General features: G+C 52.2%; 3 protein-coding genes across 3 annotated transcripts; all 3 read left to right on the forward strand.

Moving 5' to 3' along the window:
• Positions 1-3,267: 3,267 nt before the first annotated feature.
• Positions 3,268-3,861, forward strand: LOC133262883 (chorion class high-cysteine HCB protein 13-like). The gene is made up of 2 exons (XM_061442393.1): positions 3,268-3,524; positions 3,792-3,861. The coding sequence occupies exons 1-2, from the start codon at positions 3,268-3,270 to the stop codon at positions 3,859-3,861; spliced, it is 327 nt and encodes a 108-aa protein (XP_061298377.1).
• Positions 3,862-11,611: 7,750 nt separating this feature from the next.
• On the forward strand, positions 11,612-11,997 carry LOC133262858 (loricrin-like). The gene has a single exon (XM_061442361.1). It carries the CDS (start codon positions 11,612-11,614, stop codon positions 11,960-11,962), a length of 351 nt encoding a protein of 116 aa, XP_061298345.1. The 3' UTR covers positions 11,963-11,997.
• Positions 11,998-22,299: 10,302 nt separating this feature from the next.
• Positions 22,300-23,396, forward strand: LOC133262924 (protein MRP-126-like; the record flags this gene model as incomplete). The annotated part of the gene is made up of 2 exons (XM_061442435.1): positions 22,300-22,500; positions 23,085-23,396. Coding segments are annotated over 2 exons (393 nt in total), but the record flags the coding sequence as incomplete, so codon positions are not given.
• Between the last annotated feature and the right edge of the window lie 1,524 nt (positions 23,397-24,920).

Consider the following 24,920-nt stretch of genomic DNA (forward strand, 5'->3'; position numbering starts at 1 on the left):
AGGAATCACCTGGTTGGATGGTTGCAGGAAAGCAGGGATCTGGAGTCTGTGACTCACAGCATCATGCCCCCAGTGGCTCCCTGTACCTCACCCAGTCCAGGCAAGAGCCTCCATCGTCTCCATCTCCCCGTGTCCTGCCTGGCCCAGCCTGCAGGATGTGACACATCACGGAATCAGGTGCTTTGCAACATTAGTGGTGGAGATTTCTCCTGCAGCACGATCTGGATAAGGAAAAGAAGTAAAACTGGGTGCAGGGTGCACCCTCCTGGGACAGAGGTGTTATAGGAGGACACATAGGGGCTGACGACATGCCCAGTAAACATTCCTTGCCAACCTCTTTCTCACACATGTGCAAAGGCTGATGCCAGCCTGCATTGCAGAGCACACAGTCACCATCCCAAGCATGGCTTGCCGGGGTGGCCCAGGATGCGTGGTGCATTGCAATGGCTCAGCTACCCCTGTGCATGCAACGTCTCTTGTGCAAGCCTTGGGGACCTCTGTGGAAAGAAAGGTGCCAGCAGAACTATTGCAATAAAGGATAGGGGGTAGAAAAGCATCCAAATCCACCTTCAAATCCCTTCTGGAGCAAGCTGGGTTGTGGAATATTGGGTTGGAGGAGACCTCAGGAGGGCAGCTCCCATTTCCCACACCCCAGAGCAGGATTTGTTCTGCTTAATCTAATTTGACATGCAGTTGTCTAATCTCTAATGAGAGGGAATTCACATGAGCAACCCCTGTCCAAAACAGATCTTCTTTGTGTTTAAAACACCTCTCAGGGAAGTGGAGGTTTGAACTTGTACTCCAGACCCTCTAAGGCCTTGGGTTCATTCTGTGCTTCATTCATCTCCTTCATAAATAGAAAACCAGTAACTGACATATGAAAGAATCATGACCATGTATACGCCACCCAGAAACTATAATCCCAATTAGGGAACAAACCATCTCTGAGACCTGGGACAACTGCAAAGGCAATTCCTTCCATAAAACTGACAAATGACCCAAATTAAAACCCTGCTCTTCACTCTGAATAGGATCAAGGGTCACAGGGAAGCCTTCCCCTAATATTAGGAGCTTTGCAGAAGATATATGGGGCTCAGAGACCATCTGTAGCATCAGCCCTGTCCTGCCTTATACATGCATCCAGGTCGCTGACAATGCGTGAGCATCCTCCCATCTGGGATCATACTCTATCGCCGAGAGACATTATAAACATGTTTGTCACCATCCACGTGCTCTGGGGTGTGATCAGTGGATCGTGAATAATAGTTTCACAAGAAAACTCCTTCTTCTGACACTGGTGAAATAGCCCCAGACACATTCTGATTTCCTCATGTACCCATTCCCTCAACTGAGTCAGTAATGAATCTCTTCATCTTAAGTCAATCAACCGGTGCCATTATTAATATGACAGTGGCCTCTAGAGTCCTGCTGACATCACGCCTGGTGCACTCGGTAGGCAAAAAGGCTTTTCCCCAAGGCAGAGCTTAAATCAATAGAGATGCAGATCCTGGTGCCCTCCCCAAATGTAGGTGTGAGGACAGAGGGAGGACAGAGCTCAGGAAGTCCCAGCACTTCCCTCCCTACCTTTATCTCCAATCAAAGTGTAATAAAGGTAACCAATATTAGATATTGGAAGAAGTATCCTGGGACTGGGACACTGTTGGAGACTTTCTGTCCTTCCCAGCCTCCTGCCTGAATGATCTCTGCCTCTTACGGGGTTTTCAAATCCTTCTCTTTGGGTTAAAAGTCTTTCTTTGGAGCAAAGAAAGGACTAACTTGAAATATTGCAACACTCCAAAGCTCCTTTTAGTGCTTCCGTGCTGTTTTCTCAGAAACAGGTTTCTCTTTGGTGCTACTCCCAAGCCATGTCCCACCTCCTGCGTTCTCCCCCTCCCACTTCAACTGGATGAATCCAGCAGGAGTTTGCTTCAAAGTCTCTCATCATCATTGCCCACCTGTGAACCCCAAACCTCAGGACAGCTTTAAGAGCCCAGAGGTGACTCAACTCCTTTTGTAACCCACCAGGGCTGAGCTCCATCACCCCAGTGGAGATGCATGGCCAGTGCTGGCCCCTAGGGCTCAGAGGAGGATGCTCACACTCCTTCACACCCCTTGTTTTCAGGGCACCCCCCACATGGACCAGCCCCAGGCTCTGTGCTCATGTTCTGCCACCCCATCACGTGCTCATACCTGCATCCTTAATTCCCTTTGTCTCCTTCGCCTACTCACAACCTAGATCTTTTATTCCCAACCTGCCCAAATGCACTTATTTTGCCTACACACCACCATGGCCTTGTTTGCTCTTATTTCTTCAAGCCCTTTGCATTTCCTGGACCCCTTTGTAAGCCAACCCACTGCTCACCCCACCAATTCCACCTTCCCATCCACTAACGTCTTTGCATTGCCGACTGGGGCTCAAGGCTCTGCTTCGCATTAGGCACAAGAAGGAAGCAAATGCTTTAGTCAAAGGCAGCAGGACCATCCAGAAACCTCCCCATCCAGGTGTGGTGGGCAATCAACATTTTTATGGAGTAAGGAGAGGAATGGCAGGATATTGATCCGCTTGCAATACCGGGAGTCAAAGAATCAAGTCCCTCCAGTGGGGCCTCATCTTGTTTCTGGAGGGAGAACATCAGGTGCCCTATAAAAGCTCTCGCAGCCCATTTCTCCTCATAGCCTCAGCTTCACATCTCCTCTCCAACTGCTGCTGAACAGGGTAAGTGCAGCTTGAGCAAACTTTTGCACTCTTCATGATCACCAGCTTTGTCCTGATCCTGAGGTTCTCGATTACTTCTATTACACGTCTTATCTCCAGTCACAGTTGCTCAGTCCTTCTGCCTGGGTTGTCTTCTCCATCCATATTCATGTCTATCCATAAATAATGGAAAGCAACTAAGAAAACTTAAAACTTACTGGCTCAGACAGCCTAGGACAGGACTCTTCAGGTCTAGCTCTGGACTCTGGCCTCTTGTCACTAGTCACAAAGTGCTTTAACTTCTGTCTTATGTACTTGTTAAACATAGAAGAGGAAGGAAAGACTTGCTCGAAGAAGGGTAGCACAGAGTGCTCTGTACAGGTCAGGGACCACTATGGGCAGAAATGAATAGCTGATTTTCCTCTCTTCTACAAGACTGCCTTATAATCAGAATTTATTCTGGATATATAATCCCATCTAACTAGCCACCTATTGCTGCCAGCTGGCAGACATCACAGCATCTCCTGCCTTGCACCCACTCAAGGATCATGGTCTTCCCAGCAGGTCTGAAGATGTGCTCCTGCCAGGACAAAGACCAGTGCCACCGGCAAGAACGATCCTCATGCCACAGCAGTGAAGGGTGTCACAGGAGCAGTGGAGGATCTGGATGCCACAGGAGCAGTGGATCTGGATGCCACAGGAGCAGTGGATCCGGATGCCATGGGAGCAGTGGATCCGGATGCCATGGGAGCAGTGGATCCGGATGCCATGGGAGCAGTGGATCTGGATGCCACAGGAGCAGTGGATCCGGATGCCATGGGAGCAGTGGATCTGGATGCCACAGGAGCAGTGGATCTGGATGCCACAGGAGCAGTGGATCCGGATGCCACAGGAGCAGTGGATCCGGATGCCACGGGAGCAGTGGATCCGGATGCCATGGGAGCAGTGGATCCGGATGCCATGGGAGCAGTGGATCTGGATGCCATGGGAGCGGTGGATCTGGATGCCACAGGAGCAGTGGATCCAGATGCCATGGGAGCAGTGGATCTGGATGCCATGGGAGCAGTGGTGGATCCAGATGCTACAGGAGCAGAATGGGATCCTGCCATGGAAAGCCACAGGATTGCCAGCAGCAGATTTATCAAGTATCCTCAAAGATGAAGTGATAAGGACGCTGTGTATGCATTATACACATGCATGTCCTTGATCTTGTGCTGAGTTCCGAAAGCTTTGCATGTCCTCCAGCCACCTCCAAAGAAAGTTTCTCCTCTCCCTCCCTTGGCGAGTTCTGTACCTTTGATGAGCTTATCTGTGGGTGCTAAAACAAGCTGTGTATGTTCCTCTGTATCATTCTATATAGATGCCATTACAACCTGGAGTTCATGAGAGTTTTGTGTCCATGGGTTTTCTTTCACCTTGAGTTTCATATCACAAAACAAGACACTTTGTGCTGGTCTAATAGTCCTGAAGTCACCCGGCCTGGAAACAGACAATAGGAGTGGGCACTGACACATTCTCCTCTATGGAATCCAAAGGAAAAGAGAGAATAGAGAATGCTGAGATTTTAGGAGGCCACTTCAGGCATCTGCAGTGCCTCCACACCACCTTCCCATGGAGGCCCAAAACCCTCCATCAACACCCCACAGGCTAAATTGCACAAGCTTGGGGTCAGCTATAGCCACAACCATGGGGCAGAAAAAGTCCTATAGGCAAAGGCAGAGAAACCCCTTTCTTTGCCATTTAGCCCCGGGACACCATCCTTAGGCAGGTATCTCCACATGCTTAAGACAACCCCTTTCTAGAAACCCTCTGCCCAGCACTTCAAGAGCTGTAGGTTGAGCCAAGGGTGTTGCAAGATGTTAACGTTACACAATGAGCTGATAAGTTTCTTCTGGGCTTGTAATTAGAACCAATTGTGTAATTATTGGTCCGGGATTGCCGTTCATGAAATGGATGTTGCCCTCATAAGATAACTCTCAAGTGTGTCACAATGATCAGAGAGATGTGGCATTGCTGAAAATGGTGCAGGCAGCAGCTAACCCCCTGAGCAGTCTGCCTGCTTTTGGTGTAGAACTGAAACAGGGGAAGTTTGGGTTGGATATAAGGAAGTTCTTCCCTGTGAGGATGGTGGGGAACTGGAATGGGTTGAATGGAGAACCTGTGGTTGCCCCATCCCTGGCAGTGCTCAAGGCCAGGTTGGAGCAAGCTGCTCTAGTGGAAGGTGTCCCTGCTCATGGCAGGAGTTGGAACTGGATGAGCTTTAAAGCCCCCTTCCAACCCAAACCATTCTATGGTGTAAGAATCATTTGGAAAGGGTGGTTGTATGTGTGTGGCATCTGCCTTAAGCCCCCATTGCAGAACCCCATTTTCAAGGCCTTTAAGGTAGACAACCACAAATCTAGAGGTGCCCAGGACTGCTGCCTGGGTGCTGCTGGTCTTTAGTGACCACTTTAGCAAGCTCAGAGTAATTCAAACACGAGGAAATGAATAACATTGGTGATGTTGAGAGCCAACAATTACTTTGAGTCTATTTTGATGAAGAGGATTGAGCCCATTTCATCTGATGCTGGAACAAAACACAGTTAAATAGAAGAGATCACACCTGGGTATGGTTTGCCCTGACACTGCACTAGCTCCTGACAGCAGTTTAGCAACACAAAAGAAGCCTTTTTGTTGCTTACCTGACTAATTAACCCTGCCCAGTCCACCTGCCTTGCCAAAAATCCCTGTGTTTTGGTAACAGCAAATGTGTCAGATGGTTAATCATAGAATCCCAGAATCAGAGAATGGTTTGGGTTGCAAAGGAGCTTAAAATCATCCAGTTCCAACCTCCTGCTATGGGCAGGGACACATCACACTAGACAATGTTGCCTAAGGCTCTGTCCAACCTGTCCTTGAACATTGCCAGGGATGGAGCATTCACACCTTCCTTGGGCAACCCATTCCAGTGCCTCAGCACCCTCACAGTAAAGAACTTCCTCCTTATATCTAACCTGAACTTCTCCTTTTCCAGTTTGAACCCATCACCCCTTGTCCTATCACTCCAGTCTCTGATGAAAAGCCCCTCCCCAGCATCCCTATAGCCCCCCTTCAGATACTGGAAGCTGCTATGAGGTCTCCACGCAGCCTTCTCTTCTCCAGGCTGAACAGCCCCACTAGTCTCAGCCTGTCTCCATACAGGAAGTGCTCCAGCCCCTGCTCATCCTTGTGGCCTCCTCTGGATTTGCTCCAACAGATCCATGTCCTTATGCTGAGGACACCAAAACAGCACACAGTGCTCCAAGTGTCCATGCATCCCTCCAAATACCTCTCAGAACTGTTGGCCAATCACAAGCTAATTGTGGAAAGGGGAAAAGTGCTCCAAAACAAACGTTCCTACAAGTCTGGGGAAAGTCCTTGGGGTCTACCAGCTCCCCACAACATAGCAGCCACCCAAGGCCACCATGTGTCACCAAGGGCAGCCCCCATGGGAGCCCTGGCAGCGCTGAAACCACTCACAACTTGGAAAGAATCCACCAGTGCTGCTACTCCAGCATTACTCACTGTCTGAAAGTTCACCACATAATTATGTACCCTGCTAATCCTGGATCACTACCGAGGACCAGTCTTCCCCCTTCCAAAAATAAGAATCCCGACTGCGTTTGGGCCTTCTTGCAACAGCAGGAAAGGTTTGACCAACAGGAAAGATTCATGGGAGCTGGCTTCAATCTCTCTTCACCATGGCAGGGGGGTTGGAACTGGATGATCTTAAGATGGTCTCAAGGTCCTTCCCAACCCTAACTATTCCATGATTCTATGTTTCAGCTGCTTTTAAGAGAAATGAGCCAACAGTGGTTGCAGTCAAATTGCTGTTAAGGTTGGCAAAGGTGCTATTGGTACTTAGAATCACAGAATCATTGAATCAATCAGGTTGGAAAAGACCTTGATGCTCATCAAGTCCAACCCTTCCCCAGCACTGCCAAGGCCACCACTAACCCATGTTACAAAGGGCCTCGTCTCCACGGTGTGTGAATACCTATAGGGATGATGACTGCACTACTGCCCTGGGCAGCTTGTTCCAATGCCTGAGCATCCTTTAGGTGGACAAACTCTTCCCCACATCCAACCTAAACCTCTCCCAGTGCAGCTTGAGGCCATTTCCTCTTGTCCCATCCCTTGTTCCTTGGCAGCAGAGCCCAGGCCCCTCCTGGCCCCTCCTGGCTCCTTCCTCCTGTCAGGCAGCTGTAGGGAGCAATAAGGTCCCCATGAACCTTCTCCATCTGAACTCCCCAGGTCCTTCAGCCATTCCTCATCACACTTGGGCTCCGGACCCTGCACCAGCTCCATTGCCCTTCTCTGGCTCCAATCCAGCATCTACTTGTAGACATATCTCTGGCTTTATGTGCATTGGCAGGACTAGATCACTTCAAAACGTTTCAAAAGGATGGTGTGATTTAGGTGTACAACCTCATCTCCCCCCCTTAACACAAAGCACTCCCAAACACCAAAACCAAACCAGCACAGATGTGGAGACCAGGGCCACCCACATCACTCCCTCATTGGAACTAAGCACATGTAGAGCTGGCAATTAAGTGTTTCTGCGGCACAGGAATGACGACCTATAAGGAGGCGATACCCAACACGGATGGGGTGAGTCACACCAGCAACCTGCAGAGTGGGGAGGCCAAAAAAAAAGCCATCAACAAATCAAATGAACCATCAGATCTCTGTGACAGGGAGGGGCTTCCTTTCCAGATGGGGTGCACCGAGAGGGTATAAAAGCGATCCCATCCAGGGAAGCTTCATTCCCTCCTTGCTCCTTTGCTGCACGAGCATCTCAGGTAAGAGCAGCGATGCTGCGGGGCTCTGGGGCTGGATGCAGCACGGGAGGCAGATGGGTTTGTGCACCTTGAACTAGGTTGGGGCTTGCTCTGTGAGTAGGGACGTGGGGTGCAGAGGGTGCTGAATGCAAACAGAGAGATATGGGCTTGAAGGGAGCCTCTGGGGTGTTCTTCTTCTCTCTCTGGGAGCAACACGAGTCTGCTCTGGAAAGCCACGTTCGCCTTGCTCAGTTGCTCCGGATGCTCTGAGTGTCTTCGGCTATGGCTTTGGTGGGTCAATCCCATGGGTGGTGAGAAGCTGGCACAAGGCTTAGAGATGACTGTGGGGATCTGGGTAAGACCGGATAAAGGCACCTCCAGATTTCCCTGCTCTTTGAGAGCAGAAGCAGGGCAGGAAAGCCCCTGACAGCTCCTCTTTCCCTGCAGGTCACCTGAAAACACAGCCATGTGCTCCCGCCAGGACAGGGACAAGTGCCATGAGCAGGAGCGCTACAGCAGCGGTGGTGGATGCCACAGCTCCGGTGGTGGATGCCACCGCTCTGGTGGTGGATGCCACAGCTCCGGTGGCAGCGGTGGCTGTCACAGCTCCAGTGGTGGTGGCTGCCATAGCTCCAGTGGTGGTGGCTGCCATAGCTCCGGTGGTAGTGGCTGCCATAGCTCCAGTGGTGGTGGCTGCCATAGCTCCAGCGGTGGCTGTCACAGCTCCGGTGGCAGCAGTGGATGCCATAGCTCTGGTGGCTCCAGCTGCCATGGGATCCCACAGATCCACTACCAGCAGCAGCAGCAGCAGCAGCAGATCCACCAGCTGCCCTCGCAGAAGATGAAGTGATGGAGCACCCAATGGCTCCAGCAGCAAAGGCCACGCATGGACCAGCTCCCTCTGGTCTCCCCAAAGCTTTGGGGCTGCCCGGCTTCAAACCCTCTTCTCTGCCCTCCAGCTTCCTGGGGAAGGGGCATCACCTGTGGTCCCTGCTGCCTCTGCCTGATGCACCAGGTTGTGCTTTGGCCCCATGAGGTGCCCATGAGACAATAAAGCATTGAATTAGCAAGACTTCCCTTGTCCTCTTCTTAATGTTCATGTTACAGCGGCACAACTGGGTGTAGGGGAATACAGGACCTCTACAGTTACCTGCAGTTCATATATCTTAACCAGGGGAAAAGAAAGCACCCAGCCCTTCAGCACGCGTGCACAAGGAAACCAAATGACATTGCTGCATAAATCCATGCAATTTAATTCAGTGAATTCTTTACTTCTTGTGTTTTCTGGAGCTCATCATGCTGAACTCAGCACCTATCTGCCTCCATGGGCTGGAATAAGGGATGCAAAGAGTCAAGGGAAGAGCTGGTAGAGAGAGAAGCCAAATCCATCCCCTTGGGTGAGGGGATCCGTGAGTGCAACCCCATTCATCCCAAGAAATCCCTCTAAGCAATCACAAGTCCTATTTGTTGAGGTTCCTTTTCTTTGCCTATGAGGGTTTTGAGTGTTTAAAGATCTCTTTTTCTCCTGTAACCTCAATGAAAAAGGACAGAGGCTTCTCTGGTGCCATTCCTATGTGGTTTCTGCTTTTGAAAGCTGAGCTAAGACACCGGGGAGGCTGAGGACTGCAAAGCAAACTTGAAACTGCAAATCCTCCCATTGTCCTTTCTCATTGAATGAGTGAGATCATCACCTGTAAAGCAAATGAGCATTAAACCCTCCTGTGCAGAACATCACTCCTAACATGGGCAAGACACAATATCCTCCGCAAAAGACAAAACCTGCTTGCACAGGACTCATGCCCAGCAATTCATTTGTCCTTGAGACTTCAGTCACTGCTTATTCTTCTGGCTGGTGGGAGGGATGCACGTAGCAGCAGCAAGAAGCCCTGTGGACATAGTGTTCAGCCCACAGTGGAACCAGCCCCTTCAGTGCATGCACACACTTGCTCCAGCAGCCTGATGGCTTTTGCCTGCAGCACACACAGCTCTCAGTGGGTGTCTGCCCAGTTCCTCTGCTAATTACAAGTGCAGGCACCAGTTTCTGTGTGAGATTGCATGACCTCAGTGAATGCTTCGCAGTCCTCCCCATCACTACCCCCTTGGGTAGACAGACACCACCGCCACCAGCTGGGAGGCTCCTGATGGACAGTTCCAGCATCCATACACATGTGATAGATGTGAGCTGGTCATGCCCTAGGGCAGGTTTCAGCCCATGGTCACCACATCCCTCTCTGCTCAAGCTGGGCCATGGGCAGGACACAGGGACCCTGAGGCCAGCTCAAGACTTTGACTATGGGTGTTTGTGTAGGAGAAGCAGGAAGGAATGAATTTTCAGTGCCACTAGTGATGCTGAGCAGAATGACATAGAACCATAGAATCATAGAACAAACAGCTTGGAAAAGACCTTTAAGATCATCAAGTCCAACCATTCCCCAGCACTGCCAAGGCCATGACTAACCCATGGCACTGAGGGCTTTGTCTCCACTGTGTGTGAACACTTGCAGGGACGGTGACTCCAGCACTGCCCTGGGCGGCCTGTTCCAATGCCTGATCACCCTTTGGGGAAGGAATTGCTCCTCAGCTCCACCTAAACCTCCCCTGGTGCAGCTTGATATAAAATAATTGATAAATAATTGATACATTGATATATAATAAGTGATAATAGCGCTAGTTGACGTGCGTCTTGGGTAAGACATTGGCTTTCAGCTCAAACAGTCCAAGCCCTGATGCTATCCCTTCCTCCCACTGAGAGCTGCCAAAGCAGAGAGGTGGATCTTCGTGTCTGTTTGCATGGCTCTCAATGTTATCTTCTATGTCTCAGGCTTCTTCTTGCCTTTACTCTGTAAATAAGGAGCTGTGGTCTCTGGAGATAAACGCACTTCGAAGTGCTGGGGGATGATGAAGCTTTCCAACCAGGACATGGCTATAAAGAAGGGCCATCTCTGGAGCTCCAGCCTTGCTCCAAAAGAGGGACCAATGAAGCAGGCAGCACCAAAAGGGTCTTTTAATTCCTCAGTCTTCATTTCCTGATCTTTGTCATTAAGAGGATGGAAATTGCTTGTCTTTGTCAATGAAGCACTCGATGACCTTGCGTTGATGTATGTGAACATAGCAGGACTTCAGCAGTCCCCAGGATCATCTTCTGGCTGCTCAGGTGCCTTTTGGGGGGAATTCACACCCTTTAGGTCTAGGAGGGGAGCTCGAAAACCCCTGCTGAATACATGAGGCCTTCTCTACAGGAAGCCCAGGAGGGCTTTGTACCCATGGCTGCAGCACCTCATTCAGTCCCTACGATCATCTGCGGAAGAAGATCATCAGATCATCTAGGGAAGAAGGAAGAACAACTTTACACTCCTTTTTACCTGGATCATTTCTGGCTTTATCTGGTGCCACTTCAATAGCAGGGATTAGATTCTGAGAGCAGAGCCTTATGGGACCGGGCTATAATTATACCTGGATTTCATTGAACAAAACACATCTCAAAGAGCTGAGCCTTTGGAAATGCAGGCACCCACGGTTTTTCCTATTACAGGCAGGTGAGGCTGGCAATTAGATACTGATGTGGCACCCAGGAAACAGATAGAAAAGGAATGATAGCCATCAGGAATGAGTCAAGCGAGCAATGTAAACAGAGGGCGGTTTGATGGGGATTGGGTATTAAACTAATAGCTGGCTGTGACAGAGAGTTGTCTCATTTCCGGGGAAAGGGATCCCAGATCTCTATAAAACTGCTCCTGTCCCTCGGATCTTCATTCCCTCCGCTTCCTTTCCTCCCAAGCTCAGGTAAGTCTGGCCACACGGATGGATACTGCTTCTTTGGGGGCTGGTTTCCTTGCATGGGATGCGGAACACAGGTTCAGTGCAAACCCCACTGCTGGGATGCTTGCAGGGTGGTGGGATGCATGGAGGGAGGTGAGGACCTGTCTTATGCTGGGCCATACCAAGCAGCTGTTGGGATCCTCCATCAGGGGATGCTCCAGGCCTCTGGGATCCTGCATAGCAGTGCTGGGGGTGGGATTGCAAACGGGACAGGCACAGGGTCAGCAATGGGGGTGATGGGGCACGCAGCAGCGCCTGACGGCTCTCCTCTCCCAGCAGATCACCCCAAACCACAGCCATGTGCTCCCGCCAGGACAGGGACCAGTGCCACAAGCAGGAGCGTTACACCCAGCAGAGCAGCGGCGGCTGCCACAGCTCCGGTGGAGGCTGCCACAGCTCCGGTGGCGGCGGTGGCTGCCATAGCTCCGGCGGTGGCGGTGGCTGTCACAGCTCCGGTGGCGGCGGTGGCTGCCATAGCTCCGGCGGTGGCGGTGGCTGTCACAGCTCCGGTGGCAGCGGTGGGTGCCATAGCTCCAGTGGTGGTGGCTGTCACGGGAAGCCACAGGTCCAGTACCACTACCACCAGCAGCAGCAACAGCAGCAGCAGCAGCAGCAGGTCCACCAGCTGCCCTCGCAGAAGATGAAGTGATGGGCTGTCCCACCCGCCCCAGCTCCAGCCACAAAGGCCACGCATGGACCAGCTCCCTCTGGTCTCCCCAAAGCTTTGCAAGCCCCAGGCTGCAAACCCTCTCCTTTGCCCTCCAGGACCATCGCTCCCTGGGGAAAGGGCATCACTTGTGGTCCTGCTGCCGCCTCTGCCTGATGACCCAGGCTGTGCTTTGGCCCCGTGAGGTGCCCATGAGAAAATAAAGCATTGAGTTCGCAAGACTTCTCTTGTGTTGGTGCTTCCTTAACCTCCTCATCCCTATTTTCCATACAGGGGCTCAATGAGATTAACAAACATGCTCATGCCATTTGTGCAGAGTTGCTTTCTCTCCGAGGCCTTGTGATGCTCCAATCACAAGCCACAGTTGGTGTGGATCATCCCTGGGTGCTTACAACCATCAGCCGAGACCGATGAATCCCAAGTGATGGGAAAGCATAAAAGCATCTCGCCATCCCACACCAATGCCACCAATTGCGGGTGTCCCCCATGCCCCCACACTCCCAGTGCTTTGCATTCCTGCCCCACCCCCTTGAGGCTTCCCCATCACAACAGCTTTGAGCCCCCTCCTACCCAGGGAGGCTCAGACAAGCGTCATGTTGGATGGTTTTTATTGGGTTTTGATGGTATTACAATCATTCATGTAAGAAAGAGAAAAATAAGCCCTAAAAAAAGTTCCTTTGGGATATTTGCAATGCAGAAACATCACAGGTAAGGCAGCTGATGTATTAACCCCTTCAGCTGAAGGCCCAGATCCTGCACTCATTAGCTTGACTTAACATGGCTGAGTAATGCAGTCCTGCTTCCTCCTCCTCTGGCCACTCGCTACCAATAGCACTGCCTGTACTATACTGCTATTAACCTGTCCTTGTACGGGTTAATTGCACAAAGACATAGGTACAAACACCCTCTACACGCTGCAGAGCATTTCTGGTCCCCTTGCACACCCGTGGGAACCCTGCTGTTGACTTCCAATGAGCTGGGGATGAACTCCCAACCATAGACCTCCCATTTGCCCTGAAGAATTGCCACTCTCTGCTCATGATGAATGCAGAGCCTGAGTCAACTAATTGCATGGTTCATTCCAGCCCTATTGCCTAGTGATTTCTCACTTTCTACCCATTAAGACCAAAAGGAGCTCACAGAGGAAGGGGTTGATGGGTCAGCCATCGCTCTACCGTTGCGTTGATGAGAAGAAAGCAGCAAATCTGCCCCTGAACCCACCCAGCCTTCAAACTGCAGTTGCAAAGCACCCCAAAGAGACACCCGTGGAGCATCAGGACTAAACAAGAGACCTGGGGTTATTTTTGCCTCATGGAGGTAATATATGGAGCAGGGCATGGTCTTCACATCTTCACCACCACCAGTGCAAGGACAGGCATTGCCTGCAGTGAAGGAGCAGAGGGAGCCCAGAAGGTGATCATACCATGCCCACATGTTGCTGGTGCCTCTGCCCTTCACTCACAGGGCAAGTCAGGGATCCTATAAGAGAGGGAAGAAAACCTATGGAGGAATTCACCCACAACCACCACACCGGTTTGGGGTGACACTGGTCCCAAGGAAGGATCTGTCCCCACCTAGGAAACAATGCAAATGCTGTCCAGGAGCTTTGCCTGTGCGCTGCATCCCCTGAGCTCCTCCTTACCTCCTCATCCCTGTGCCCCAGGAGCAGCAGCAGCCACCCTTCAGTACACACAGTGCTTGGTAGAGCCCCTCTTCTTCTTGTTGATGGGCTCGGTGTCCGAATCTGGCGGGCTGGTGATGTACCTGTACTTGCTGGTGGGTGACCTCTGAGGGGACAGGAGCACATCAGACCTTCCCAAAGGGGCAAGGTGGTGAAGTGAAGGCCAGGTCCCCTTATTGCAAGGGCAATGCAGCAGAAAAGGAGAGTTGCAGCGAGCAAAGGAGGATGCACAGAGCCCGATGTGGGGTGGGTGCTGCAGAACCCCTCATCACCCCCAACCACCCCTAAATATCAGCCCAGCACCTTTGCCATCCACCTTTGCACCCTCAAAGCCATACAGTTACCTTGACTGGAGCAAACTCCTGCTGGATCAGCTTCTTGAACTCACTTCTACTGAAGGGCTCAGATTTCTTCCCCTTCTTGGCATTGCCCTGGTAACTCTCCATCATGTCAGTGATGGCTTTAATGAGCTTAGACATGTCTCCGGTCCTGAAAAGGGAAGGCATTGAGGACACAACAAGTTGGCAAGGGACGGATCTGCAGGAAAACCCCTACTTTCATTTCCAATAGCTTAAAATACATTCAGTTCACTTGAGCCTTACTAAAGGTAAAACTTCCCTTTGCTGAAGGTTCCTCAGGACTTTCACCTCAATTCACTTCATTTCCCCACTTTCCCTGTCCCTGCTTAAATTAAAAGGCTGAAGCTCCCTGTAGCCATCACAGGCACTTGTTGGGTTGGATGAATCAGCTCTTGCAGCGAAAGGAAAGTGCCGTTTCTCCACTCAGGGCTGGGTGGAGGGAGCCCGACCAGTTCATCCTGCACTTGTGCCTTTAGACCCCGGTGCTCCTGTTACAAAATGACCCTAAATACATAAAAGCTCCTTTCAAGCCCAAAAAGGAGCCCTCAGAGACTCACCCTGTTCACCTGCATCAACCAGCCGACGGGCGCGGATGGGACCGGTAGCAGCAGCTCGGCGCAAGCTCCTTGCGGGCTGTTCAGGAGTGGGTGGAGGGTGAGGATTTCTTCCGGTCATTCCTGTTCTCTGGAATTGCTGCGCTCCCCAAGGAGCCTCCCTCATTATCCTTCCCCCAGGAGGATGTTTACCAGCGTGCCTGGGAAAGGTGTATGTAGGTCAGTGCGCAGCTCTGCTTTCCACGGGCGTTACGCAGGGACCTGAATGGGGAGTGCAGGGTTATACAGAGGGTTTTGCACTGGGGTTGGACCTCCTCTGATCAACAGCAAAAGAACAAACCAGAACTTCTCTTCCTATGCATAAATTTGCATTTAGCTTCCCCCAAAAGGCTTTTTTCCCCTTTTACAACCGAAGTGATTTAGAGCCATGAGGATGAGCAGGGGCTGGAGCAGCTCCCATAGGAGACAGGTTGAGAACACTGGAGCTGTTCAGCCTGGAGAAGAGAAGCTGCGTGGGGACCTCAGAGCAGCTTCCAGTGTCTGAAGGGGGCTACAAGGATGCTGGAGAGGGGCCTTCACCAGTGACAGGACAAGGGGCGATGGGTTCAAACTGAAACAGGGGGGGATTTAGATTGGATATAAGGAGGCAGTTCTTCCCTGTGAGGGTGTTGAGGAGCTAGAATGGGTTGAAGGGGGAAGCTGTGGCTGCCCCATCCTTGCAGTGCTCAAGGCCATCTGATTCCAACGGGGTTGGAATTAGATGATTTTAAGCTCCTTTCCAGCCCAAACCATCCCATGATTCTATGATCTGTGAGTTCTTGGGGCTTTGCAACACCAAAGTGTAGGAAATGGCATTGACAAAAAGTCTTCCTGCAGAAAATTTGGTTTAAGCTTAGTTTTGACACTGTCCTCATGTGTCTCATGTGGGCTGCCACTGGCTGCAGAGTGCAGTCACGTTTGCCCACCACGAGGAAAGAGAAAGCTGCTTTTCAAACAGGGAAGCTCCATTCAAAGAATGACAACAGAGTGGGGACAGCCCCAGGTGCCCCTAGACAACAACGTGGCTATGAGCTCCCTCCCATGGGCGACTCCCTTACTACACATGCGAATGGCACAGGGACAGCCACCACCCATCCCAGCACCATGCCTTCGGTGCCAGGCTGCATTTCAGCCCTGATGGAGCACTTCATGGGGCCCGGTTACCCCAGGGAGCCCTTGGAGCCCCAGGCAGAGGGGCTGCGGGATGCTTGGCGCTCATCCATCTCCATGCGGTCTCCCAAGAAGTCAATGACCCCAGGGTTGCTGAGCTTGGAAGGGGGTGTAACAAGCTAGGAAGGGTGTGCCAGCCTTCATTAAGGGCTCAGGCACCATCCCAAGATTGCAGATAGGGTACAAAGGCAGATGAGATCACGCTCCGCATCGGTCTTCCCAGGGTTGGGCTCGCAGCGGCGTGGTTGGGAGAGGAGGGGTTGCTGGAGCCAACCTTTGCCTCCCCCGTCCCGCCGCTGCCACCGCGCAAGACGTCCCTGTGATGCAGTGGGTTGTGAATGAGAGGCAGCCCCATGGTCTGGAGCTAAATTTGACAAGAGGGAGGAGAGGCAGCAAGTCCCTGCAGGCCCTCTGCAGCGAGGCACAGCGGTGCGGAAGCTGCATCACCCCAAGGGCTGCTCTCACGGCTTTATGGGTCCCTGGAGCTGGAGGGTTTGGGAGAGCCCCAGACACTTCAGGGCTGTATTTGGGATATACTGGGCACAGGCAGCAGCATAATGCACCCCAATTTGGGGGTACAACCGTGCTGCATGACACAAACCCCACAGAGAGAATGGCATTGCCATGGTGTCTCTTCCACGAGCTAGAGAGCGTTCTGCTCCTGGCTATGCCCTTGATAGAGATGCCAAGGAGTTCATTCACTGGTGTCATGGAATCATGGAAACAACCAGGTTGGAAAAGACCTTCAAGAGCATCAAGTCCAACCATTACCCCAAGGCCACCACTAACCCATGGCATTGAGGCCTCATGCCAATGCCCAAGTGCGCAGGGGTTAAGGCTCTGTGTTGGCAGGTCCCTATCTCTGTATGAACGATGCTGGAAGAGCATTTCTCTGCCATGGGAATAGTGCATTGTCCCACATGGGAAGGACCTGGATGATGCTTGCGGGTGACCAGGCATGATGGCCCAGAAGCCATGCACTGGGCAGGAAGCACTTCCACAGGGCGGGAGGGCAACGCATGGCAATGGCACCTACAACCACCCTGCTCCTCCCTCCACTTAGGACACGAGGGGAATTAGGAGCAAATTGCTCTGAATCAGCCTGAGCCAGGCCCTTCCCATGGAGCCTGCTGCCACCACGGTGCCATCCCGTGGCAGCACGTCCCCATCCACAGCAGCGTCAGCCTGGCTTTGCTGGGCTCTGAGCACCCATGGTGGTGGGGCAGCTCCTGGCCATGGGCCTCACCTGCACCCCAGGACTGACCAGTTTTGCCCCACTGTGGCTCATCCTTATCAGCATCTCTACACTGATAATGAATGCGATGCACACGGTGGGCACTGCACAGCCCTTCCTGTGTCAGCACTGGGCTGCTGGCCCCATGTGGAGGGATCTGTGGGGGTGAATGGGGGCTGAAGTAGGGGAAGGAGGTCAACAGTGGGTGGGAAGGGGCTGTGGTGGGCAGAGGGACGAGGCAGGATGGGGATGCTGGCTCCCAGCTGAGCACAGCTCAGCCCCAGCTGGATCGCATCTCCTTGTTGCAGTCACTCATATAGACCAGCCCTGGGAGGTCCAGCCCTTCTTTCTCCAGGCTTTGGGATGGGGTCAGCACTGTGAGGTGCTTATTCCAAAGCTATTTTGATGGGACATAGTCCTTCAGTGGGGTACAAATGCAAGCTGATGGCACTGCACCGCACCAGGGCAAAGCTCAGGGAGAGGAATGGGGATGCAGCCCCACCAGGCAGGAAAAGAAGGAGGATTTAACATTTATCTGCATCCACAGTTTGAGCTGTACCCTGGAGGCAATGTGGTGCTGCTCTCTGTAGGATACAGGTAAGAAGAGCTGATCGACCCTAATTTGATAAAGGAGTGTGAGAGAGGAGGGCTGGAAGGGACCTTAAAGCTCATCCAGCTCCAATGCCTGCCGTGGGCAGGGATCCCTTCCACTAGGTCAGCTTGCTCCAAGCTCCTGTGTCCAACCTTGAACACTGCCAGGGAACTGCTCTCTCTGTTGATGCATCTTCCTGAGGGTTTTGCTGGGATTTGGGATGTTATAATAACCTGTCAGTGGTTTTTCCTTCTGACTGAGTTACCTGCATCCCTCCCACCCTCCATCTCCTCTCTGTAATGGGTGAAGTGTATGGCTGCGTGGTGCCTGCAGAGCAGCTCCTTGGTCCTCCTGCTTGTCCAGGATGTGCCCTTAGTTTGTTGGGATTTCCCAGGTGATAGATGGGATCGGAGACTGGAGGTGCCAGCGGCTGCTGAGCATGAGATAGATGGAGTAATGCTGCAGGAAGGAGGAATCTCCTCTCTATCCTTTCATAGGATCACAGAATCAACCAGGCTGGAAAGAGCTTTAAGCTCATCAAGTCCAGCCCTTCCTCAGCGCTGCCAAGCCCATTGCTAAGCCATGGCACTGAGGGCTTTGTCTACATGGTTTGGGAGCAGTTGCTCTGCCCTGCCCTGGGCAGCCTGTTCCAATGCCTGAGCACCCTTTGGGGCAGGAATTGTTCCTCAGCTCCATCTAAACCTGCCCTGGTGCAGCTTGAGGCCGTTTCCTCTTGTCCCATCCCTTGTTCCTTGGGAGCAGAGCCCAGCCCCTCCTGGCTCCATCCTCCTGTCAGGCACTTGGAGGCAGCCATCAGGTCCCCCCTGAGCCTTCTCTTCTCCACACTGAGCCCCCCAGGTCCCTCAGCCGTTCCCCATCACACTTGTGCTCCAGGCCCTGCACCAGCTCTGTTCCCTTCTCTGGCCCCGCTCCAGCACCCCAATTCTCTCTTGTAGTGAGGAGCTCAGAGCTGAACCCAGGATTCGAGGTGCAGCCTCACCAGTGCCCAGCACAGGGGCACAATCCCTGCCCTGGCCCTGCTGGTGCCTTCCTGGGCACAAGCTGCTCATGGTCAGCTCCATCAATCCAGGTCCTTTCCCAGCCGCTTTTCCCCAAGCGCGGAGCCCTGCTCCTTTCCTCCTTAGCAAGGATGAGCTGCGAACAGAAGGGGGGGATGCAGGGGACTGCAGGCGGATGGAGGCGGCCCGGGAGGAAGGAGGAGCCCGGGATCGGGCGGTGCTTACGGAGCGGAGGGACCGGAGCGGGTTGTAACCATGCGGGAGCGGAGCGCGCCGGAGCCGGTGATGGGTAGGAGCGGGGGGGATGCCCCGGAGGGAGCCTCCGTTCTCCTGGGGCTGCGGAAGAGGGGAGAGAAGCGGCCCCGGTTGTGCTGGGGCAACTGGAGGCTGAGCCCTTGGCCTCATCCGGCTTTCGGCTGCTCCTCGTTGGGGCCGGGCATCGCTGCCGTCGGGGCTTCCTGTAGAGGGGGCCGGGCTCGGGGGGTGATGCTGGGGCTGCCGGAGAGGTCGGGTCTGAAGCAGCAATAACCGAGGGATGCTCCGTGGGGCTGCGAAGGGGGTGAGGACGCGCAATGGGATGCGCTGCTTTCGGGGCAGTGTTTTCTGGTCCTGGGGCTTGGTTTTGGGGCTCACGCGGTTTAAGTGGTGCATCCACGGGCTCGGAGGCCAAGCGCAGAGGTTTTGGGGAGCTGAGTTCTGCAGCCAGGTGTTGGGGCTCAGGAATAGGCACTAAGTGAGCTGGTGGAGGGCCTGTGATGGAGGGGAACCCAGCTGAGGGGTTGGTTCCTGCTCATGGCTGAGACATAGCAAAGTATGGGGGGGGGGGTTGTTAAAGTGCATTTGGTAGAGTGTATCTAAATATGAACATATATAGGGAGAACAGAGATTTATGTTCATTGTGACTGTTGGAAAGAGGCAGGAAAACACGAGGGTGTAGCTCTTCTATGACCTTCACACTTGGCTGCACTGCAGTGCCTGTCCAAGGCTCTCAATGCAGCCAACAGTGAGACGATGAGAAACTGCACGGCCCCACAAGCAAACAGTGGCATAAAGCCGGTTGCTTTCCTAAACCTTCTTTCCAGGACCCTCTTGTGGCCGAATCCGACCCCTCACCTGTGGGTGGATGCACTGTGTAGCAACTTCCCCAATGACCTGAGGTTCCATCGGCTGCAATGGCAAGTGTGGGCCTCGATGATTCGGTGCTGATGGGTGATGTATTTCTCCTTAACCTTTGTTCTCTCTATGCAGTAATGACTTGATGCATTGCTCATTTTCCTCTGTGCTTTACTTTATATATATGTATATAAATCATCTATATAAAAAACATATATGTATATCTGATATCTTTATTGTACTTATTCACTCTACATAGTTATATACATGATTCATGTTAATGTGCTTGTTTGCTTTAGTGTGCAGGAAAGCTGATGGAAGATTGCAGTTAACAGAGCATGCCTTGTTCCTGACCCGGTCCCTCCATAGGTAAGAATGTCCCTTTCAAGGATGAACTTTCATCTGTGATAAAGTGCTGCCTCTTACTGCCTTTTGGACTGTTTCTCCTCTCTTTCTTCATACTAATCTTATGGGCAAGTTGAACAAAGCCTTTTCTTTTTGTAGGTACAGCTGAGGTTTTAGTTCTATGTGGTGTCAGGATAGGACAGTTATCTTTCGAGCACCTAGATGGCAGTAGCAATGTAATGAATCAAGGCCAGGTTGAACACAGCCTTGGGCAACAGGGTCGAGGGTGGTGCGGCCCTGCCCATTGCTGGGGGGTTGGATCTACAGCATCCTAAAGTCCTTTCCAACCCAAACCAGTCTGGGATTCTATAATTATTATACATAATATGCATATAAAATAAACAGTGCAGAAAAATATATAATAAGCATATACATAGAAAATATATGATAAAGAGTGCAGAAAAGACCTTTTCTCATCTGGAACAGAGGGGCTGGCACCTCCAGGCTGTTTCTTGTGGGGCTTTATGCTTAAAAAGCAAATCCAAAAGAAGCCAAGGCATTCTTCAACATCTATTCTCTCATTTATTCAGCCCGGTGCTTGATTTAACATTATGGTTTGGCTGAAAGCTGTGGTTGCCTTTGTCTGTCTTACAGATGAGGGTTCTTAGCAAAGCATGGCCAAGCTGAATTCTCTGTTAGCTCAATCCAATGAATTTAATGCCTTTGTAGCTTTGCAGAGTTGTGTTTTGAGACTATTGAAAGAAGCACCAGGGAATTTCACGTTGAAGGTCCTCAATTTTACTGCCTTTTAAACTAAGGTGCTCTGAACCTTTGACTTGAGGCTTCACATACACGCGTTCTTGTTTTATGTTAGTAGCCACAAGCACATTAAAATGAACTATATAATATATATAATAAAAATATAATTAATATATATAATCTAGTTCACGGAGCAATCATTTCACTGCGAAAGAACAAGTGTTAACCTGTCACAATCCTCCTTTCTTTACGGTCTATATAAACCAGAGAGGAGCTTTAGGTGGCAAAGTAGTAGTGAATTGCCATGTTGATGGCACCATTCTGGAGCTCAGCATGCCCAGCATCGGCTTTCAGCCCTGACACCTTAGGTGTATGAGCAGGATGCTTTCACTTTGGGAGCTGGATAAGGCTTGGAGCAAGCTGGTCTAGTGGAAGGCATCCCTGTCCGTGGCAGGGTTTGGAACTGGATGAGCTTTCAGGTCCCTTCCAACCCAAACCAGACTGTGGTGCTGTGATTGGCGATGTGCAGGAATGATGCTGTGGGTCCCCTTTACCTCAGGGCATGAAAGAACACCACTATAGAGGGAAGTGAACTTGAAGTGAGCCTGAAGCAGCAAAGGGAATGCACTGGGGTTGAGAGCTGATGGAGAACTGCAGCCCCAATAGGCAGGTGAAGGGCACCCAGCAGCGGGGCCATGGCTCTGCCCTGCCATCCAGCCCGAGTACGTGACACACCGACCATGCAAGCAAAGCCACAGAGACCTCTTTTTGGGGAACTACCTCGAAGCCTTAAGCAACACACGAGTGTGTCATGAAAGGGACTGGAACTGGGTGAAACAGGGCCATTTCACAACACAGGTCAGGCTATAAGAGATGCTGTGCTTGGGACCAGCCCCACTGCAGCCCCAGAGGATCCAGGCTCCTTCATCAAGATGAGCAAGGCAAGTCCAATGGGAATGTGTGGGCATTTAAGGTCTCCCTGCTCTTTTCTAGGTGCTGGTAGGACCATTGAGGGTGCTGCTGGCAGAGGATGACCATCTCCACTCAGGCTCATTGGAGCTAAACCCACAAGGTCTCCTCCTGGAGGAGGTTCCCCATGGCACAATCAAGCCATTGAAGAGGCTCCTGGACATCAGACCTCATTCTCTGTATCTCTACAGAGGTCTCTGCAGTGCCACCAGCTCCTCTGGGGGGCCTTGCTCCACCAGCGCCTGTCTTAGAGAAGGCACTTGTTTTTGGGGGATGGAAATGGGATCTCAGCTAGAATCTGTGGTTGCACATCCCAGAGCAGACACAGACAAAGGCTGCCGCTCCCTTTGGCTTGTAGAGAGGAGAGAATTCAAACCAAACGGCTCTAATTCATCACCAAAACAGGATGAACAAAAGCAGGCTGTGACCTCAGCGGGTGTGAAGCTTGCATCAGGCTTCCTGTGATCCTCTGATTCCTTATCTCTTGTGGCTCCGGATGTTATTCAGCGTCATGGTTTCTCTTCCAGACCTCCCAGGCCCAGGAGCCCCTCTCCCAGTTGGAGAAGTCCATGGATGTCATCATTGATGTCTTCCACCAGTACTCGAGACGGGAGGGGGACAGAGACACCCTGACCAAGACGGAGCTGAAGCTCCTCATTGAGAAGCAGCTTGCCAACTACCTGAAGGTGAGTGGAGGCAAAGCAGGGCTTCTGGTGGCCCATGGAGGGAGGGAGCTGGGCAGGACTCCATTGCCTGAATAGGATCTCCATTCACTCCCTTCCCACTGTTCTCCTGCCTGGACCCTCCCTGTAGGGCTGCCACCTTCCAAACATGCTCCATAAAGCCAGATGAAGGAAACCCAACCGTGTCTGCGTGAACCTATGGGCAGATACGGACCCTCATCACCTTGCCTGGGAAAATCAGGGCTTCTGTTGGCATCCAGGAGCAAGGGTATCAGAAATAGCAGCCCAAAAGTGCAATTTTGATCACTCTTTGTTAAAGCAGAAGGCAAAGTGGGTTTAAGCCAACTGAAGGGGAGGTTTGTGGCAGACATAACCTTCATAGGGCTCCTCATTGCCCGGTATCCTCGCACTGATGTTGCCCTGTTGCTCTCCAACCTTCTTGTTGTACCCCAAGCAACAGGTGATGGTGATGGCACCAGGATGGAACCACTCTCAGCACCAGGTTCCTGGGGACCTGACCCCTATGAGGGTCCCAGCAAGAGGCTTGAGCTGTGGACTTTGCCCTCACCCCACCCCTTCCTTTGCAGCATGTGAAAAGCAAGGCCACCATTGACGAGATCATGAAGGACCTCGATATGAACAAGGATGCGCAGCTCAGCTTCAGCGAGGTGATGCTGCTCATCACCCGTGTGACCATTGCCACCCATGAGCATCTCCACGACGTCGAGAACCAGCAGCAGCAGCACAAGCACCAGCACCAGCAACAACACCACCACTGAGGTGGGCTGTGGTCTATGGCCAAAGGCACCCAAGGGGTGCTTGTCACCCCTGGCTTTCTCCCCCCCCATCCATCCTTCCCTTCCCGTCTCCCTCCATCCCTCCCCTTCAAGTGTGATGGTTTTGCTGCCAAATAAAGATGAGGTTTGTGAGGCTCTTGTGTGCGTTTGCATGGGTTTTCCTTGAGGTCCTGCACCCTGCTCTCTCCCGGCATGGCTTTCAATGGACCTTGGAGCCAGGCTGTAGGTGGACACTGGGAAGAGCAGGGTTCGTTGCTCACTATGTTTCTCACATTATTGCTCTGAAGCTCAGGCTGTATGAATTGACAGGTCTTTCCATTTCCAACTAGGAAAACAAGCCTGTTTTGGCCTGAAAACACCCTGTGCATCTCCTAAGAGTGAGCTGCAAAGAGCTGGAAGGATGGAGAAGGGTGGAAGAATGCTCTTCCCTGGAGGACCACCCTTTTTTAGGGCACATGTTTTCCATGAGGCTGGAAGGGAGCTGGGGGTGGATGTGCTCAGTTCTAGTGCAGCAGCCAGCAGCAGGGTCCAGTTCCTTGTGGGCAAGAGCTGAGACCAACCTCAACTCCTCACTCAGAGCATCCCCATCAGAGGAGTTTGGTATTGAGATGCTTTCAGTGTGGGCCTCGTGCTGTCTGTGCTTAGAGCCTGGTACTGATTTGCAAGCTTCCTGTAGAGGATGGGGAAAAGAAACACTGGTGATGTCCTAAGGCTCTGAAATCGCCCTGCTCTGGGAAGGAACCTGCCACGAGCTTCCCCAAAGCAGCAGCCCTGAAGCAACCCCTTTGGTTGACACAAGGCAGCCGCAGGTTTGCTTCACCACCACCGACCAGGTTGCTTCAGCTTCCTTTGGAGTTGGTTTTGACATCTTGAGGTCTCAAACACCTTCAGACCTCTGATCTCTTCAGCAGGGGCTGGAGCTGTAGGATAAGGGGTGATGGGTTCAAACTGAAACAGTGGGAGTTTGGGCTGGAGATAAGGATGCCCTTTACTGTGAGGGTGGTGGGACACTGGAATGGGTTGAATGGAGAAGCTGTGGCTGCCCCATCCCTGGCAGTGCTCAAGGCCAGGCTGGATGGGGCTTGGAGCAACCTGCTCTAGCCAAAGGGGTCCCTGCCCGTGGCAGGGGTTGGAACTGGATGACCTTGAGGTCCTTTCCAACCCAAGCCAGTCTATGGTTCTATCTGCAGCCCTCAGATTCCACTCAGCTCTGCCTGAGCCTGCCCAGGGTGGCAGATCCCTACTGGAAGCAGATCCTGCACCTCAACATGGGTGATGCACCCGATCCTGCAGCACTTCAGGGGCTCTGAAGCAGGTAAGAGCCTCACAGCCAAGGGAGAGAGTGGAGCTGGTTCATTGCCACCACCCTGCCAGGGCAGAAAAGCATCACCTCCAGGAACAGGGCTGGCCCATAGGAGCAAGGCAGGAACCAGTTTCAAAGCTTATGGGGTTGATGCAACAGGATGTTTGCCAACACAGCATGGACTTTGTGCTCTCTTGAGCAGGGTGCAGGACTCCTGTTGTGTCACACAGTGGGGTGATGGACCACCAGGCCAGAGGAAGCAGCCACCACACACTGGGTGCAGCAGCACTGGGACACCAGTGCAGGGCTGTGAGCAAGCAGAG

Source organism: Pezoporus flaviventris, unplaced genomic scaffold (genome assembly GCF_033815535.1).
Source record: "Pezoporus flaviventris isolate CSIRO_AGI_PZ_B2104156 unplaced genomic scaffold, CSIRO_AGI_Pfla_v1 ptg000225l, whole genome shotgun sequence".
Lineage (NCBI taxonomy): Eukaryota > Metazoa > Chordata > Aves > Psittaciformes > Psittacidae > Pezoporus > Pezoporus flaviventris.

Bases quoted from the DNA above. Each gene is read 5' to 3' on its own strand.
- LOC133262858 (XM_061442361.1), top strand. From the start codon at position 11,612: ATGTGCTCCCGCCAGGACAGGGACCAGTGCCACAAGCAGGAGCGTTAC.
- LOC133262883 (XM_061442393.1), top strand. From the start codon at position 3,268: ATGTGCTCCTGCCAGGACAAAGACCAGTGCCACCGGCAAGAACGATCC. The intron at 3,525-3,791 runs ATCTGGATGCCA...CAGGAGCAGAAT, and splicing joins GGATGCCATGGGAGCAGTGG to GGGATCCTGCCATGGAAAGC.